This window comes from Engystomops pustulosus, chromosome 8 (assembly GCF_040894005.1).
Source record: "Engystomops pustulosus chromosome 8, aEngPut4.maternal, whole genome shotgun sequence".
Lineage (NCBI taxonomy): Eukaryota > Metazoa > Chordata > Amphibia > Anura > Leptodactylidae > Engystomops > Engystomops pustulosus.
Window position 1 is genome coordinate 103,866,305 of NC_092418.1, and position 19,435 is coordinate 103,885,739.

General features: G+C 46.7%; 1 protein-coding gene across 1 annotated transcript in view; it reads left to right on the forward strand.

The window, feature by feature from the left end:
* SLC15A2 (solute carrier family 15 member 2) overlaps nucleotides 1-19,435 on the forward strand; it is a 61,582-nt gene that overhangs the window by 15,953 nt on the left and 26,194 nt on the right. Inside the window, exon 2 of the mRNA XM_072122069.1 lies at nucleotides 16,077-16,380. Coding sequence (XP_071978170.1) covers nucleotides 16,344-16,380 — 37 coding nt within the window. The 5' untranslated portion in view covers nucleotides 16,077-16,343. The remainder of the gene's footprint in view (nucleotides 1-16,076; nucleotides 16,381-19,435) is intronic.

Genomic DNA, 19,435 nt, shown 5'->3' on the forward strand with positions numbered 1-19,435 from the left:
GTCGGCTGCACATCCATGATGCGAATCTCCCGTTCCACCACATCCCAAAGATGCTCTATTGGATTGAGATCTGGTGACTGTGGAGCCATTTGAGTCCAGTGACCTCATTGTCATGTTCAAGAAACCAGTCTGAGATGATTCCAGCTTTATGACATGGCGCATTATCCTGCTGAAAGTAGCCATCAGATGTTACAGGGTACATTGTGGTCATAAAGGGATGGACATGGTCAGCAACAATACTCAGGTAGGCTGTGGCGTTATACCAAGGGGCCCAAAGAGTGCCAAGAAAATATTCCCCACACCATGACACCACCACCACCAGCCTGAACCGTTGATACAAGGCAGGATGGATCCATGCTTTCATGTTGTTGACGCCAAATTCTGACCCTACCATCCGAATGTCGCAGCAGAAATCGAGACTCATCAGACCAGGCAACGTTTTTCCAATCTTCTACTGTCCAATTTCGATGAGCTTGTGCAAATTGTAGCCTCAGTTTCCTGTTCTTAGCTGAAAGGAGTGGCACCCGGTGTGGTCTTCTGCTGCTGTAGCCCATCTGCCTCAAAGTTGGACGTACTGTGCGTTCAGAGATGCTCTTCTGCCTACCTTGGTTGTAACTGGTGGCGATTTGAGTCACTATTGCCTTTCTATCAGCTCGAACCAGTCTGCCCATTCTCCTCTGACCTCTGGCATCAACAAGGCATTTCCGCCCACAGAACTGCCGCTCACTGGATGTTTTTTCTTTTTCGGACCATTCTCTGTAAACCCTAGAGATGGTTGTGCGTGAAAATCCCAGGAGATCATCAGTTTCTGAAATACTCAGACCAGCCCTTCTGGCACCAACAACCATGCCACGTTCAAAGGCCTCAAATCACCTTTCTTCCCCATACTGATGCTCGGGAGAACTGCAGGAGATTGTCTTGACCATGTCTACATGCCTAAATGCACTGAGTTGCCGCCATGTGATTGGCTGATTAGAAATTAAGTGTTAACGAGCAGTTGGACAGGTGTACCTAATAAAGTGGCCGGTGAGTGTATAATGGGTGCTTTAGATACTATAACTTATTTCGAGGGACTCTATAAGGAATGTTTTATGTGGGGAATAGTGTCTTCAGTCATCTTGTGCTGCATGGAGCTGAAGACATTTGACTATGAATTCAGCAGAGATAACCCAAGCTCGGGAGAAATCATAAAGATGTCCTCTCCCTTATTGGGCAGTTTATCACCTGTAAAGTACAAGATGTCACTAATGTCTGTGTTATTGGCTGATACTAGAATTGGGTCACAGCTCAGAACATCAGAACCTCCTGAAAAGGCTGCATCATCAATATTAATGACTCTAACCTGCGCTGCTACATTGTAACAAACACTGACGTAAGAGGAAAGATCTGATTTTTATTTAGATCACAAAAGATTGTAACAAGTAGGTCAGGATGTAAGAAGGTTCTCATTCACTGACAGACAGCAGAGATCTTGGAAATGATACATTGGAATAAACTGACCACATCAGGAACAGGCATCTGTGTACTATGTGCAGTGTCCTGTGTACTATGTGCAGTGTGTACTATGTGCAGTGTCCTGTGTACTATGTGCAGTGTACTATGTGCAGTGTGTACTATGTGCGGTGTGTGTACTATGTGTAGTGTGTACTATGTGCAGTGTCCTGTGTACTATTGCAGTGTGTACTATGTGCAGTGTGTACTATGTGCAGTGCCATGTGTACTATGTGCAGTATGTACTATGTGCAGTGTGTACTATTGCAGTGTCCTGTGTACTATGTGCAGTGTGTACTATGTGCAGTGTCCTGTGTACTATGTGCGGTGTGTGTACTATGTGCAGTGTGTACTATGTGCAATGTCCTGTGTACTATGTGCAGTGTGTACTATGTGCAATGTCCTGTGTACTATGTGCCATGTGTACTATGTGCAGTGTGTACTATATGCAGTGTCCTGTGTACTATGTGCAGTGCCATGTGTACTATGTGCATTTTGTACTATGTGCAGTGTGTACTATATGCAGTGTCCTGTGTACTATGTGCAGTTTGTACTATGTGCAGTGTGTACTATATGCAGTGTCCTGTGTACTATGTGCATTGTCCTGTGTCCTATGTGTAGGGGGGTGATGTACTATGTGCAGTGTCCTGTGTACTACGTGTAGGGGGGATGTACTATGTGCAGTGTCCTGTGTACTATGTGCAGTGTGTAAAATGTGCAGTGTCCTGTGTACTATGTGTAGGGGGGGTGTACTATGTGCAGTGTGTACTATGTGCAATGTCCTGTGTACTATGTGCAGTGTGTACTATGTGCAATGTCCTGTGTACTATGTGCAGTGTGTACTATGTGCAGTGTCCTGTGTACTATGTGCAGTGTGTACTATTGCAGTGTCCTATGTACTATGTGCAGTGTCCTGTGTACTATGTGCGGTGTGTGTACTATGTGTAGTGTGTACTATGTGCAGTGTCCTGTGTACTATTGCAGTGTGTACTATGTGCAGTGCCATGTGTACTATGTGCAGTGTGTACTATATGCAGTGTCCTGTGTACTATGTGCAGTGCCATGTGTACTATGTGCAATTTGTACTATGTGCAGTGTGTACTATATGCAGTGTCCTGTGTACTATGTGCAGTGTGTACTATATGCAGTGTCCTGTGTACTATGTGCATTGTCCTGTGTCCTATGTGTAGGGGGGTGATGTACTATGTGCAGTGTCCTGTGTACTACGTGTAGGGGGGATGTACTATGTGCAGTGTCCTGTGTACTATGTGCAGTGTGTAAAATGTGCAGTGTCCTGTGTACTATGTGTAGGGGGGGTGTACTATGTGCAATGTCCTGTGTACTATGTGCAGTGTGTAAAATGTGCAGTGTCCTGTGTACTAAGTGCAGGATGTACTATGTGCAGTGTCCTGTGTACTATGTGTAGGGGGGGGGGGGGATGTACTATGTGCAGTGTCCTGTGTATAGTGCAGGGGGCGCCAGATTCAGGATTTCTGCTGCACCTTCTTCATGAATCTGGCGCCCCCTGCACTTCTCAGACAGAGGGCACCTTTTTTTGGTGCACCTTTAACATGGGTCATGTGAAACACTTCCGTCAGACTTTGCATGTTAAATGTGGTGCAGGGTCCGACTGAGCACCGGACGCCCCCTTCAGGGCAGAATTTAGTGTTTTGTGGTGGATAGTGCAGCGTGGACAAGTAATAATGTCGCAGGGGCCATTATCTGTGTCAGGAAGGTGCGGAGTCTCCCTGTATAATGATGAGGTGTAACTTCCAGGTCAGGTATATATATAGCATCAGGCTGCACCGCCCTGGACCTTCCTGCTTCATCCTCTCTCTGTGCCCTAGTTATCCCTGTGCCCAGGGCGCTGGGTGGAGACCCTGGTCAGTGCTGAACTGGGGGCAATTCCAGCTGCAGGGATGAAACAATTACCCATGGAGATTCTCCGCATTATCCTGTCCTCTCTAGCATTTGTGTTTCGGGGGTGAGGAGACTTCTTGGGGGACTTGAATGAGTTTGTGATGTTGTATAGATGCAATATTCTAGAAATCACAGACTTGGAACAACTTCTCTTGCTGTGGCTGATAGGTTCCCCCTTTATCCTTCATCTGGAGGGTTTCACTCACTTTGGAACAGCACCAAATTTATACAGTGAAAACTGTCTAAAACTGTAAAAAGTCAGTGAAAACTGGAAAGTTAGGCTGCCGGTTAAAGGGAACCTGTCACCATATTAACCGTTTCCCTGCAAGGCATTTGTGGACATGTTATCATGTACAGGCAGTCCCCGGGTTACGTACAAGATAGGGTCCGGAGGTTTGTTCTTAAGTTGAATTTGCATGTAAGTCGAAACTGTATACTTTATCATTGTAGATCCAGACAAAAAAAATTTTGGCCCCAGTAACAATTGGAGTTTAAACATTTTTTGCTGTAATGGAAACAAGGATTATCAATAAAGCTTCATTACAGACACCTGCAGCTGATCATTGCAGCCTGGGACTATAGTAACATCCAGAGAGCTTCACCAGAGGTCAGAGGGGTCTGTCTGTAACTATGGGTTGTCTGTAAGTCGGGTGTCCTTAAGTAGGGGACCGCCTGTAATTGGCCACTGCTAATACAACTGAAATGACAGCATAAAGTATTATATGGTTACACACACCTTCATGCAATTTTGATTCAAAGTGTAAAATTTGATAAAAAATATTCTGCAAATATTAAACTTCACATGGTCTTAATGTAATAGATGGACATGTGTAGAGATCACAGATACCTCACAATCTTCACATGAATAAGTCATCACTAAAACTGATATAAACACAAATCGGCTTTTCAGAACCTACAACCTACGAAATAGAGCAAAAAAAAAAAAAAAAACTGATTAAAAAGTAATCAACAAGAAAAACAAAAATTTACTCTCCCAGAAATACCAAAATTAAATCTGTGAAATATTTGGTTGCTATCCACAAATATCTAACACACAAAGTAAGAAGCTCCGATTCTGTCAGAAAATACAAAAATAACTTTATAATCCGTACACACAACCACCTTCATGCAACTTTGCAGCACACAGTAATAAGTGTACTATGTGCAGTGTGTAAAATGTGCAGTGTCCTGTCCTGTGCAGTGTCCTGTGTACTATGTGTAGGGGGGGGTGTACTATGTGCAATGTCCTGTGTACTATGTGCAGTGTGTAAAATGTGCAGTGTCCTGTGTACCATGTGCAGTGTCCTGTGTACTAAGTGCAGGATGTACTATGTGCAGTGTCCTGTGTACTATGTGTAGGGGGGGGGTGTACTATGTGCAGTGTCCTGTGTATAGTGCAGGGGGTGCCAGATTCAGGATTTCTGCTGCACCTTCTTCATGAATCTGGCGCCCCCTGCACTTCTCAGACAGAGGGCACCTTTTTTTTGGTGCACCTTTAACATGGGTCATGTGAAACACTTCCGTCAGACTTTGCATGTTAAATGTGGTGCATGGTCCGACTGAGCACCGGACGCCCCCTTCAGGGCAGAATTTAGTGTTTTGTGGTGGATAGTGCAGCGTGGACAAGTAATAATGTCGCAGGGGCCATTATCTGTGTCAGGAAGGTGCGGAGTCTCCCTGTATAATGATGAGGTGTAACTTCCAGGTCAGGTATATATATAGCATCAGGCTGCACCGCCCTGGACCTTCCTGCTTCATCCTCTCTCTGTGCCCTAGTTATCCCTGTGCCCAGGGCGCTGGGTGGAGACCCTGGTCAGTGCTGAACTGGGGGCAATTCCAGCTGCAGGGATGAAACAATTACCCATGGAGATTCTCCGCATTATCCTGTCCTCTCTAGCATTTGTGTTTCGGGGGTGAGGAGACTTCTTGGGGGACTTGAATGAGTTTGTGATGTTGTATAGATGCAATATTCTAGAAATCACAGACTTGGAACAACTTCTCTTGCTGTGGCTGATAGGTTCCCCCTTTATCCTTCATCTGGAGGGTTTCACTCACTTTGGAACAGCACCAAATTTATACAGTGAAAACTGTCTAAAACTGTAAAAAGTCAGTGAAAACTGGAAAGTTAGGCTGCCGGTTAAAGGGAACCTGTCACCATATTAACCGTTTCCCTGCAAGGCATTTGTGGACATGTTATCATGTACAGGCAGTCCCCGGGTTACGTACAAGATAGGGTCCGGAGGTTTGTTCTTAAGTTGAATTTGCATGTAAGTCGAAACTGTATACTTTATCATTGTAGATCCAGACAAAAAAAATTTTGGCCCCAGTAACAATTGGAGTTTAAACATTTTTTGCTGTAATGGGAACAAGGATTATCAATAAAGCTTCATTACAGACACCTGAAGCTGATTATTGTAGTCTGGGACTATAGTTAAGCATTCAGAGAGCTTCACCAGAGGTCAGAGGGGTCTGTCTGTAACTATGGGTTGTCTGTAAGTCGGGTGTCCTTAAGTAGGGGACCGCCTGTAATTGGCCACTGCTAATACAACTGAAATGACAGCATAAAGTATTATATGGTTACACACACCTTCATGCAATTTTGATTCAAAGTGTAAAATTTGATAAAAAATATTCTGCAAATATTAAACTTCACATGGTCTTAATGTAATAGATGGACATGTGTAGAGATCACAGATACCTCACAATCTTCACATGAATAAGTCATCACTAAAACTGATATAAACACAAATCGGCTTTTCAGAACCTACAACCTACGAAATAGAGCAAAAAAAAAAAAAAAAACTGATTAAAAAGTAAAAAAAGGAAAGTTTAGAGCAGCACAGCAACTCCGGTGGGTGCAAGTCCGTAAGTCCCCAGGCAGGGGGACTGCAATATAAGGTTTAGGAAGAGGCAGCACTCCAAAAGGTAATTTCAAAAAAGTGGGGTGTCTTTATTCCATGAGCGACGTTTCAGCTCCTTACGAGCCTTTTTCAAGCTCATGCTTGAAAAAGGCTCGTAAGGAGCTGAAACGTCGCTCATGGAATAAAGACACCCCACTTTTTTGAAATTACCTTTTGGAGTGCTGCCTCTTCCTAAACCTGATTAAAAAGTAATCAACAAGAAAAACAAAAATTTACTCTCCCAGAAATACCAAAATTAAATCTGTGAAATATTTGGTTGCTATCCACAAATATCTAACACACAAAGTAAGAAGCTCCGATTCTGTCAGAAAATACAAAAATAACTTTATAATCCGTACACACAACCACCTTCATGCAACTTTGCAGCACACAGTAATAAAATGCAAGAATGGCATGAAAATTTCCACTGAAATATGTACAAATCCAGTTACTTATATACTTATACGTATATATTACTTGTAAGATGTGAGGAGATCATACATGCCCCACATGTAAATTCACCAAAATATGCAGCAAAGGGAACGCTAAATCCACAGGGGGCGCCAAACTATTTTTGCAGAAAAATCGCACCTGAAATTCTTACTTCAAATGTAAAAATCTCTGGTTCCCTGAAACACAGGGAAAGGGTTACACCCCCAATCCCACATATAATACCTTGTTCCTCTGTTTGTAAGTTTAGCAGGTCTTTTTATATATTTTACTGTTGCAGCTTGTCCAAAGAAACTACTTCTATTCTTTCTTAAGGTGCTGTCAAGGAGGTGGGGAGCTCAAGAAAGCAGTCAGGTAACCCCGCCTCCTGAGCACCGTTTGCACCTCCCACTGCAAGCTCCTCTTAGTGCTGCCAGTACACCTGCACCTAAAGGGTATATAGTTGTATATAGTTGTGTGTAGCTGTATATAGTTGTGTGTCCTGTAGTTGTATATAGTTGTGTGTAGCTGTATATAGTTGTATGTAGCTGTATACAGTTGTGTGTAGTTGTATATAGTTGTGTGTAGTTGTATATAAATGTGTGTAGCTGCATATAGTTGTGTGTAGCTGTATATAGTTGTGTGTAGTTGTATATAGTTGTGTGTAGCTGTGTATAGTTGTGTGTCATGTACTTGTATATAGTTGTGTGTAGCTGTATATAGTTGTGCGATCTGTAGCTGTATATAGTTGTGTGTAGCTGTATATAGTTGTGTGTCCTGTAGTTGTATATAGTTGTGCGTTCTGTAGCTTTATATAGTTGTGTGTCCTGTAGCTGTATATAGTTGTGTGTACTTGTATATAAATGTGTGTAGCTGTATATAGTTGTGTGTAGTTTTATATAGTTGTGTGTAGCTGTATATAGTTGTGTGTAGTTTTATATAGTTGTGTGTAGCTGTATACAGCTGTGTGTAGTTGTATATAGTTGTGTGTAGCTGTATATAGTTGTGTGTCCTGTAGTTGTGTGTAGCTGTATATAGTTGTGTGTCCTGTAGTTGTATATAGTTGTGTGTAGCTGTATATAGTTGTATGTAGCTGTGTATAGTTGTGTGTCCTGTAGTTGTATATAGTTGTGTGTAGTTGTATATAGTTGTGTGTCCTGTAGTCGTATATAGTTGTGTGTAGCTGTATATAGTTGTATGTAGCTGTATACAGTTGTGTGTCCTGTAGTTGTATATAGTTGTGTGTAGCTGTATATAGTTGTATGTAGCTGTATATAGTTGTGTGTCCTGTAGTTGTATATAGTTGTGTGGCTAGAGAAAGCGCCGGTAGGCGCGAAACGGCTGTCGCCTTGTTGACCCCCTGCTCCTACCTCTCCCCTATTATGGCTGTACCATGTCGGACCGTTTTATCCTGAAAACGCAATAAAGAATTGTCTCCTCCGGGTGAGTGCCGCATGTGCCTTTTCCTTTTTGCCATTTGCTACACTTGTTCCTTGCACGCTGAGCACCACCCACGGGCTCATTTACTTTAATCTACCATCTCTGAGGACATATATCGTCTGTGGGTTTCACAAGAGTTTCGGTTGTGCCCCCTTTCTTCCTGATCTTCTTTTTGTATATAGTTGTGTGTAGTTGTATATAGTTGTGTGTCCTGTAGTCGTATATAGTTGTGTGTAGCTGTATATAGTTGTATGTAGCTGTATACAGTTGTGTGTAGCTGTATATAGTTGTATGTAGCTGTATATAGTTGTGTGTCCTGTAGTTGTATATAGTTGTGTGTAGTTGCACTCGCTGTGTACATCTGTAGGTAGATAGAAACATAATAATCCTTCATATCTTCTGTTATATGATGACTTTCAGTCTCAAGGTTCACTTTCCTATCTCTTCTCTTCTCTTCTTTCTCATACCGAAGCTGCCTGATCCGACCCAAGACTTCTCACAGCTGAGGGACTGTTACACTTGCATCTCTGTGAAGATGTCAGCTGTGCTAGTTTGTTACAATGTATCAGTGCAGATAACTTGCATTACACCAGATACAATAAAGAGTTATTTCATGAAACATATTCATCCCCTATTCACAGGAATCAACAACCGCTACAATACAGAGCTGTGTAGGGATCATTTTCTCTCCTGCCCAGCCCCTCCCTCACAGACCTCTGGTCCCTCCCCCACAGACCTCCAGCCCCTCCCCTGCAGACCTCTGGTCTCTCCAGCCAGCCCCTCCCTCACAAACCTCTGGTCCCTCCCCCACAGACCTCCAGCCCCTCCCTCACAAACCTCTGGTCCCTCCCCCACAGACCTCCAGCCCCTCCCTCACAAACCTCTGGTCCCTCCCCCACTTATCTCCAGCTCCTCTTTGGCCCCTGTCCCTCCCTGTATGGATCCTGCCTCCTGTATACACTCTATGGGGATTATTTATCATTGGGTTTCCTGGGATTTTTAGGTGTAAAATAGTCCCACAAAAGTCTCATTGAGGTTTTTTGGGACTTTTCACTGCTAAAAAGTCTCTCAGGACAATTTCCACCTCTTCATTAATCTGGAGTAAACACAGGACCACTGCAGGTCCCGCGCAGTGCAAAGCAGAGACAGGACCATAAACAGTCTCACAGTCTCCGGTGTGCTGGGACTTTTTATGCATTTTGAGACTTTTTGGGACTTTTTGAAACAAATCTCAGACGGAAGGTAAACCATAAGAACATTTATTAAAGGGCCAAAGCCGCTGTAAGGAATCTGGTAGACACAGGAGCCCCAAAAAACAGACATAGAACTGTCCCAAGGAGCCACCGCATGATAAATAACCCCCTATGTGCCCCTATATTCAGCGCTATACATGGGGGCGACCTCCGGGCCCGGGGTCATCTCTGCTCCTCTATCGATCTGTTTCTATCTTCTCCCGCGTCATGTCCTCCTTTTATCTCATCGCTGTAATCTATTGGCTGTACATTAGTCACATGAGCTGCGAAAATTGTCCCCTAATAAAAGGCTGATAAGTGTCAGTGGCCTCCATCCAGAGCGTGCGCTCACACTCACCACTAGATACAAATTATCTGGACTCCTCACTGGTTACATCCATTGTCACATCCATTGTTACATGATCACAAGAACTTACAGTCTATGAGGATGAGGAGGTGACACAAGAGCTTACAGTCTATGAGGATGAGGGGGGGGGGGGGCACAAGAGCTTACAGTCTATGAGGATGAGGGCAGGACACAAGAGCTTACAGTCTATGAGGATGAGGGGGGGACACAAGAGCTTACAGTCTATGAGGATGAGGGGGTGACACAAGAGCTTACAGTGTATGAGGATGAGGGGGTGACACAAGAGCTTACAGTCTATGAGGATGAGGGCCGGACACAAGAGCTTACAGTCTATGAGGATGAGGGGGTGACACAGGAGCTTACAGTCTATGAGGATGAGGAGGTGACACAAGAGCTTACAGTCTATGAGGATGAGGGGGAGACACAAGAGCTTACAGTCTATGAGGATGAGGAGGTGACACAAGAGCTTACAGTCTATGAGGATGAGGGGGGGACACAAGAGCTTACAGTCTATGAGGATGAGGGGGTGACACAAGAGCTTACAGTCTATGAGGATGATGAGGTGACACAAGAGCTTACAGTCTATGAGGATGAGAGGGGGACACAAGAGCTTACAGTCTATGAGGATGAGGGGGTGACACAAGAGCTTACAGTCTATGAGGATGAGGGGGAGACACAAGAGCTTACAGTGTATGAGGATGAGGGGTGACACAAGAGCTTACAGTCTATGAGGATGAGGGGGACACAAGAGCTTACAGTCTATGAGAATGAGGGGGAGACACAAGAGCTTACAGTCTATGAGGATGAGGGGGTGACACAAGAGCTTACAGTCTATGAGAATGAGGGGGAGACACAAGAGCTTACAGTCTATGAGGATGAGGGGGTGACACAAGAGCTTACAGTCTATGAGAATGAGGGGGAGACACAAGAGCTTACAGACTATGAGGATGGCGTGAGGACACAAGAGCTTACAGTCTATGAGGATGAGGGGGTGACACGAGAGCTTACAGTCTATGAGGATGAGGGGGTGACACAAGAGCTTACAGTCTATGAGGATGAGGGGGGGCACAAGAGCTTACAGTCTATGAGGATGAGGGGTGACACAAGAGCTTACAGTCTATGAGGATGAGGGGTGACTCAAGAGCTAACAGTCTATGAGGATGAGGAGGACACAAGAGCTTACAGTCTATGAGGATGAGGGGGTGACACAAGAGCTTACAGTCTATGAGGATGAGGGGGTGACACAAGAGCTTACAGTCTATGAGGATGAGGGGGTGACACAAGAGCTTACAGACTATGAGGATGAAGGGGGACACATGAGCTTACAGTCTATGAGGATGAGGGGGTGACACAAGAGCTTACAGTCTATGAGGATGAGTGGGTGACACAAGAGCTTACAGTCTATGAGGATGAGGGGGTGACACAAGAGCTTACAGTCTATGAGGATGAGTGGGTGACACAAGAGCTTACAGTCTATGAGGATGAGGGGGTGACACAAGAGCTTACAGTCTATGAGGATGAGGGGATGACACAAGAGCTTACAGTCTATGAGGATGGGGGGGGGCACAAGAGCTTACAGTCTATGAGGATGAGGGGTGACACAAGAGCTTACAGTCTATGAGGATGAGGGGTGACTCAAGAGCTAACAGTCTATGAGGATGAGGGGATGACACAAGAGCTTACAGACTATGAGGATGAAGGGGGACACATGAGCTTACAGTCTATGAGGATGAGGGGGTGACACAAGAGCTTACAGTCTATGAGGATGAGTGGGTGACACAAGAGCTTACAGTCTATGAGGATGAGGGGTGACACAAAAGCTTACAGTCTATGAGGATGAGGGGGTGACACAAGAGCTTACAGTCTATGAGGATGAGGGGGGACACAAGAGCTTACAGTCTATGAGGATGAGGGGGGACACAAGAGCTAACAGTCTATGAGGATGGCGTGAGGACACAAGAGCTTACAGACTATGAGGATGAAGGGGGACACATGAGCTTACAGTCTATGAGGATGAGGGGGTGACACAAGAGCTTACAGTCTATGAGGATGAGTGGGTGACACAAGAGCTTACAGTCTATGAGGATGAGGGGGTGACACAAGAGCTTACAGTCTATGAGGATGAGTGGGTGACACAAGAGCTTACAGTCTATGAGGATGAGGGGGTGACACAAGAGCTTACAGTCTATGAGGATGAGGGGGTGACACAAGAGCTTACAGTCTATGAGGATGAGGGGGGGGGCACAAGAGCTTACAGTCTATGAGGATGAGGGGTGACACAAGAGCTTACAGTCTATGAGGATGAGGGGTGACTCAAGAGCTAACAGTCTATGAGGATGAGGGGATGACACAAGAGCTTACAGACTATGAGGATGAAGGGGGACACATGAGCTTACAGTCTATGAGGATGAGGGGGTGACACAAGAGCTTACAGTCTATGAGGATGAGTGGGTGACACAAGAGCTTACAGTCTATGAGGATGAGGGGTGACACAAAAGCTTACAGTCTATGAGGATGAGGGGGTGACACAAGAGCTTACAGTCTATGAGGATGAGGGGGGACACAAGAGCTTACAGTCTATGAGGATGAGGGGGGACACAAGAGCTAACAGTCTATGAGGATGGCGTGAGGACACAAGAGCTTACAGTCTATGAGGATGAGGGGGTGACACAAGAGCTTACAGTCTATGAGGATGAGGGGGAGACACAAGAGCTTACAGTCTATGGGGATGAGGGGGTGACACAAGAGCTTACAGTCTATGAGGATGAGGGGTGACACAAGAGCTTACAGTCTATGAGGATGAGGGGGTGACACAAGAGCTTACAGTCTATGAGGATGAGGGGGTAACACAAGAGCTTACAGTCTATGAGGATGAGGAGGGACACAAGAGCTTACAGTCTATGAGGATGAGGAGGGACACAAGAGCTTACAGTCTATGAGGATGAGGGGGTGACACAAAAAGTAAAAGAGCTTGTAGTGTTACATCTAGTGTAGGCTCAGGTTACACTTTGTTACGCTGGAACAGTTACCGTAGAAAGACCAGTGGTCACATGACCATATGTGTGCAGGACCTCCAGGCAGTAGTAAGCTTCATCGACAGTGGAGGAGACTGGGAGCTGCAGATATTTTGGTAGTGCATCTGCTCCAATCTTATGACAGGATTTTGTGGGGCCTATACCTACTCTGGGGTCCTATATTACGCTACAATATGTGCATATTTTGGGCACAGGTCTGGTTTTAGGGTCCAGAGTTTGCTGTCTGGGCTCTGGCTTGTTGTCTGTGTTCTGGGATTATTGAAGGATTTTTACTGATTTACAAGAGTTTATGTATTTTGGGTCTTCTCTTATATTGGGTGTGTTGGGGGAGGATGGATGGGAATTTAGCTGATTCCTATCATCTCAGGTCTGATGGTGCAGGATCCTAAGATTCCCTAAGATCGTGCGCCTGATATCCTGCATGTGTATCTTCCCTGCTCAGGTCCGCAGGAGTTCACCTTCTTCTTCCCGATGCATGTAAGTGCATTGTCTTGTGACACAATTTGAAAGTTAAATCCCGCTCTCAGTCCGAATCAGTCAGATCAGTCGCATGCGCCACAATCCCGGCGCAGACACCAGTTAAATACTTGTGCAGGGCATTTTAACATTGAAGAACAGGCCCCAATAAGATGCTCATGGGAGGGGATGCAATTTCTTTCCTTCCATTCTGCTCTGTCTATTCCCTGTGGGATGTCAGTGTAGCAAACACTCAGCTGTTATAAGATTTAGGTCAATAAATGTAAAAAAAACCATTTTCATTGGTAACAGCAAGCAGAGATCTTGAAAGATCTGGCAGCCAAGTCTCCTCTGTCAGTTTATGGCGGATTACTGTGACCTACCTGTGTTGTCGTTCTCTTGTTCCTGTGAGATGATCGATGATGCGTTTCCATTTTACTTGTCTTCCTTACAACATTTAATAAAATAATCTACAAAATTCTGGGCACCATGGCTGAAAGGATGATGGAGGTGATAGTGGAAGGGAAATATGGGGCTGTGGGGACGGGTGGTGTCAGGGTGATGTGTAGGTATCAGGGTGGTGTCAGTGTGATGTGTGGGTGTCAGGGTGATGGTGGTGATGCTGGGGGGGGGGGCAGTGTGATGTGTATGTGTCAGGGTGGTGGTGATGCTAATGGGGGCACATTTGGGGCTGTGGGCAGGGGTGGTGTCAGGGTGATGTGTAGGTATCAGGGTGATGGCAGTGTGATGTGTGGGTGCAGGTGGTGTCAGTGTGATGTGTAGGTGTCAGGGTGGTGGCGGTGATGCTGGGGGGGGCACATTTGGTGCTGTGGGTGCAGGTGGTGGCAGTGTGATGTGTAGGTGTCAGGGTGGTGGCGATGCTAGTGGGGGCACATTTGGTGCTGTGGGTGCAGGTGGTGGCAGTGTGATGTGTAGGTGTCAGGGTGGTGGTGATGCTAGTGGGGGCACATTTTGGGCTGTGGGTGCAGGTGGTGGCAGTGTGATGTGTAGGTGACAGGGTGGTGGTGATGCTAGTGGGGGCTCATTTGGGGCTGTGGGCAGGGGTGGTGGCAGTGTGATGTGTAGGTGTCAGGGTGGTGGTGGTGATGCTGGAGGGGGCACATTTGTGGCTGTGGGCAGGGGTGGTTTCAGTGTGATGTGTAGGTGTCAGGGTGGTGGCAGTGTGATGTGTAGGTGTCAGGGTGGTGGCAGTGTGATGTGTAGGTGTCAGGGTGGTGGCAGTGTGATGTGTATAGGTCACGGTGGTGGTGGTGATGCTAGCGGGGGCACATTTGGGGCTGTGGGCAGGGGTGGTGTCAGTGTGATGTGTAGGTGTCAGGGTGGTGGCAGTGTGATGTGTATAGGTCACGGTGGTGGTGGTGACGCTAGCGGGGGCACATTTGGGGCTGTGGGCAGGGGTGGTGTCAGTGTGATGTGTATGTGTCAGGGTGGTGGTGATGCTAGCGGGGGCACATTTGGGGCTGTGGGCAGGGGTGGTGGCAGTGTGATGTGTATGTGTCAGGGTGGTGGTGATGCTAGTGGGGGCACATTTGGGGCTGTGGGCAGGGGTGGTGGCAGTGTGATGTGTAGGTGTCAGGGTGGTGGTGGTGATGCTAGCGGGGGCACATTTGGGGCTGTGGGCAGAGGTGGTGGCAGTGTGATGTGTAGGTGTCAGGGTGGTGGTGGTGATGCTAGCGGGGGCACATTTGGGGCTGTGGGCAGAGGTGGTGGCAGTGTGATGTGTATGTGTCAGGGTGGTGGTGGTGATGCTGGAGGGGGCACATTTGTGGCTGTGGGCAGGGGTGGTTTCAGTGTGATGTGTAGGTGTCAGGGTGGTGGCAGTGTGATGTGTATAGGTCACGGTGGTGGTGGTGATGCTAGCGGGGGCACATTTGGGGCTGTGGGCAGGGGTGGTGGCAGTGTGATGTGTATGTGTCAGGGTGGTGGCAGTGTGATGTGTAGGTGTCAGGGTGGTGGCAGTGTGATGTGTAGGTGTCAGGGTGGTGGCAGTGTGATGTGTATAGGTCAAGGTGGTGGTGGTGATGCTAGCGGGGGCACATTTGGGGCTGTGGGCAGGGGTGGTGTCAGTGTGATGTGTAGGTGTCAGGGTGGTGGCAGTGTGATGTGTATAGGTCACGGTGGTGGTGGTGATGCTAGCGGGGGCACATTTGGGGCTGTGGGCAGGGGTGGTGGCAGTGTGATGTGTATGTGTCAGGGTGGTGGTGATGCTAGCGGGGGCACATTTGTGGCTGTGGGCAGGGGTGGTGTCAGTGTGATGTGTAGGTGTCAGGGTGGTGGCAGTGTGATGTGTATGTGTCACGGTGATGGTGGTGATGCTGGAGGGGGCACATTTGGGGCTGTGGGCAGGGGTGGTGGCAGTGTGATGTGTAGGTGTCAGGGTGGTGGCAGTGTGATGTGTATGTGTCACGGTGATGGTGGTGATGCTGGAGGGGGCACATTTGTGGCTGTGGGCAGGGGTGGTGTCAGTGTGATGTGTAGGTGTCAGGGTGGTGGCAGTGTGATGTGTATGTGTCACGGTGATGGTGGTGATGCTGGAGGGGGCACATTTGGGGCTGTGGGCAGGGGTGGTGGCAGTGTGATGTGTAGGTGTCAGGGTGGTGGCAGTGTGATGTGTATGTGTCACGGTGGTGGTGGTGATGCTGGAGGGGGCACATTTGGGTCTGTGGGCAGGGGTGGTGGCAGTGTGATGTGATCCTGCCTCCATGTATTGAGTGGATCACATGAGTAGATACAACACATTGTAACAAACAACCATTCATGATGTGTCCCTTCATCCTCCCCTCAGATCTCACAAGGTTCCTTCAGGATCTCGTGACCCTTCCAAATGAAACAGCCTAGACCTTGTCTGTGAGTCCGGTCCAAAGGTCCCTGACAATTACCCATCGCATCTCATCTTGATGAGTCGGAGCCTCGCAGAGGCGCCATTGGCAGCCGGGCGGAGGGACGGACCCAGTGGGTCAATTATTCACCAGAATTTGGGAGCTGAAAAGTGTGAAGATCTGTGGGGTCGGGGCGCATTCTGCCAGGACAGAGCAGCAGACAGGACGCAGCCATGGGTGAAGGCGGCAAAGAAGACACCAAGCCCTCAGGTAGGTCCTGTGCCCCCCATCCCCCACACAGGACCCCCAATTCTAGGGGTAAAGAAGTTTTGGATTCAGAATAAACTCGAGGGAACTTTCTATATTTTTTGACTATTTCCATAGTTTGCCAGAACCGACTCTTATCCATGTGACATCTACAGATCCCATTCATGCTGTCATGCTGGGAATTATGGGGGTCTCTGACCACTGCTCGGAGGGTCCCAAACATCTCAAGATAGAAGGGATGGAGCAGAGCAGAATAGGGTCAATACCTGTGTAAGGGATTTTCCTAGATAAGGTGTAGCCTTCTATATTTATGTTTATGCCAGGTAATGACAGGGGGCGCCATGTAGTAGATGTAGATCATGTAGTAGATGTGTCCTGCAGTCCTATGTAACACCACAGATAACACTGTGATATCTCCGAGTACAGATCATGTAGCAGATGTGTCCTGCAGTCCTATGTAACATTACAGATAACACAGTGATATCTCTCTGAGTACTGATCATGTAGTAGATGTGTCCTGCAGTCCCATGTAACACCACAGATAACACAGTGATATCTCTCTGAGTACTGATCATGTAGTAGATGTGTCCTGCAGTCCTATGTAACACTACAGATAACACAGTGATATCTCTGAGTACAGATCATGTAGTAGATGTGTCCTGCAGTCCTATGTAACACCACAGATAACACTGTGATATCTCTGAGTACAGATCATGTAGTAGATGTGTCCTGCAGTCCCATGTAACACCACAGATAACACAGTGATATTTCTGAGTACAGATCATGTAGTAGATGTGTCCTGCAGTCCTATGTAACACCACAGATAACACAGTGATATCTCTGAGTACAGATCATGTAGTAGATGTGTCCTGCAGTCCTATGTAACACTACAGATAACACAGTGATATCTCTGAGTACAGATCATGTAGTAGATGTGTCCTGCAGTCCTATGTAACACTACAGATAACACAGTGATATCTCTCTGAGTACAGATCATGTAGTAGATGTGTCCTGCAGTCCTATGTAACACCACATATAACACAGTGATATCTCTCTGAGTACAGATCATGTAGTAGATGTGTCCTGCAGTCCTATGTAACACCACAGATAACACAGTGATATCTCTGAGTACAGATCATGTAGTAGATGTGTCCTGCAGTCCTATGTAACACCACAGATAACACAGTGATATCTGAGTACAGATCATGTAGTAGATGTGACCTGCAGTCCTATGTAACACCACAGATAACACAGTGATATCTCTAAGTACAGATCATGTAGTAGATGTGTCCTGCAGTCCTATGTAACACCACAGATAACACAGTGATATCTCTGAGTACAGATCATGTAGTAGATGTGTCCTGCAGTCCTATGTAACACCACAGGTAACACAGTGATATCTCTATGTAGATCATATTACCCACTAATAACCAGTCTCTATAGTGAAGTCTCTGGGTGATGCATCCTGAGGGAACAGTAACATTGTGTCAGTCCTGCCCCAGGTCTACAGGCCCCGCTGATCTCTGGGGCCGCTGCTCTAATCTTCATGTAGAACCTCTTAGTGGCCGCTCGATTTCTAGTTTACAACCTTATAAACTGCGGATTATGGATTATCCTATAACCTCACTCCATGAAGCGTTATCATAGCCTCATAACTGTGCCGTTACAATGTGTCAGTGTAATATAGATCTCTCCCCACACTCATCCTGCACAGAGGAATATACAATACATCATAATATATACCAGAGATACATGATAGCTACATGTCAGGAGCAGCAGGACAGTGACATAAGATATGTAGCTTCCCCAAGTGCACTGGGCACATGTCCTCACACTGCTGTGCTCTGTGTACTGAATTCTCTGCTATAGATACAATGGGCCAGATGTATCACTGTTCCTGCACTCAAGTTTTGTTGTTGTGCCTTAATTCTGGTGCATTGTTGCACCTGAATTATCACAAACTACAACCATCTGTGATGAGTGGAGTTCCTGCCTCTTATTATTCACTTTACTTTAGGTGCAGTTTCTGTGCAATGTTAGATTCGGGCTTTTACATGAGATCCAGCTACAAGCTCCTCTCTGCTTCTCTCCTGCACCCCAGGATAACACTTACAGCATGACACTTCTCTGTCCTGTCTCTCCACCACACACTTCTCTGTCCTGTCTGCAGCTCCCACTCACTTCTCTTCTATCCTGCTACACGGGACACTTCTCCGTCTTGTCTGCAGCTCTCACTCACGTCTCTTCTATCCTGCTACACGGGACACTTCTCCGTCTTGTCTGCAGCTCTCACTCACGTCTCTTCTATCCTGCTACACGGGACACTTCTCCGTCTTGTCTGCAGCTCTCACTCACGTCTCTTCTATCCTGCTACACAGGGACACTTCTCTGTCCTGTTTCTCCCCCACTCACTTCTCTTCTATCCTGCTACACGGGACACTTCTCCGTCTTGTCTGCAGCTCTCACTCACGTCTCTTCTATCCTGCTACACGGGACACTTCTCCGTCTTGTCTGCAACTCTCACTCACGTCTCTTCTATCCTGCTACATGGTACACTTCTCTGTCCTGTTTCTCCCCCACTCACTTCTCTTCTATCCTGCTACACTGGACACTTCTCCGTCTTGTCTGCAGTTTCCACTGACTTCTCTTCTATCCTGCTACACGGGACACTTCTCCGTCTTGTCTGCAGCTCTCACTCACGTCTCTTCTATCCTGCTACACAGGGACACTTCTCTGTCCTGTTTCTCCCCCAATCACTTCTCTTCTATCCTGCTACACGGGACACTTCTCCGTCTTGTCTGCAGTTTCCACTGACATCTCTTCTATCCTGCTACACGGGACACTTCTCCGTCTTATCTGCAGCTCCCACTCACTTCTCTTCTATCCTGCTACACGGGACACTTATCCGTCTTATCTGCAGCTCCCACTCACTTCTCTTCTATCCTGCTACACGGGACACTTCTCTGTCCTGTCTACATCTCTCACTCACTTTTCTTCTGTCCTGCTCTGGGCTGCTGCCTTTGCAGATTGTTTGTAAATAGAAAGTCATGAACTGTAA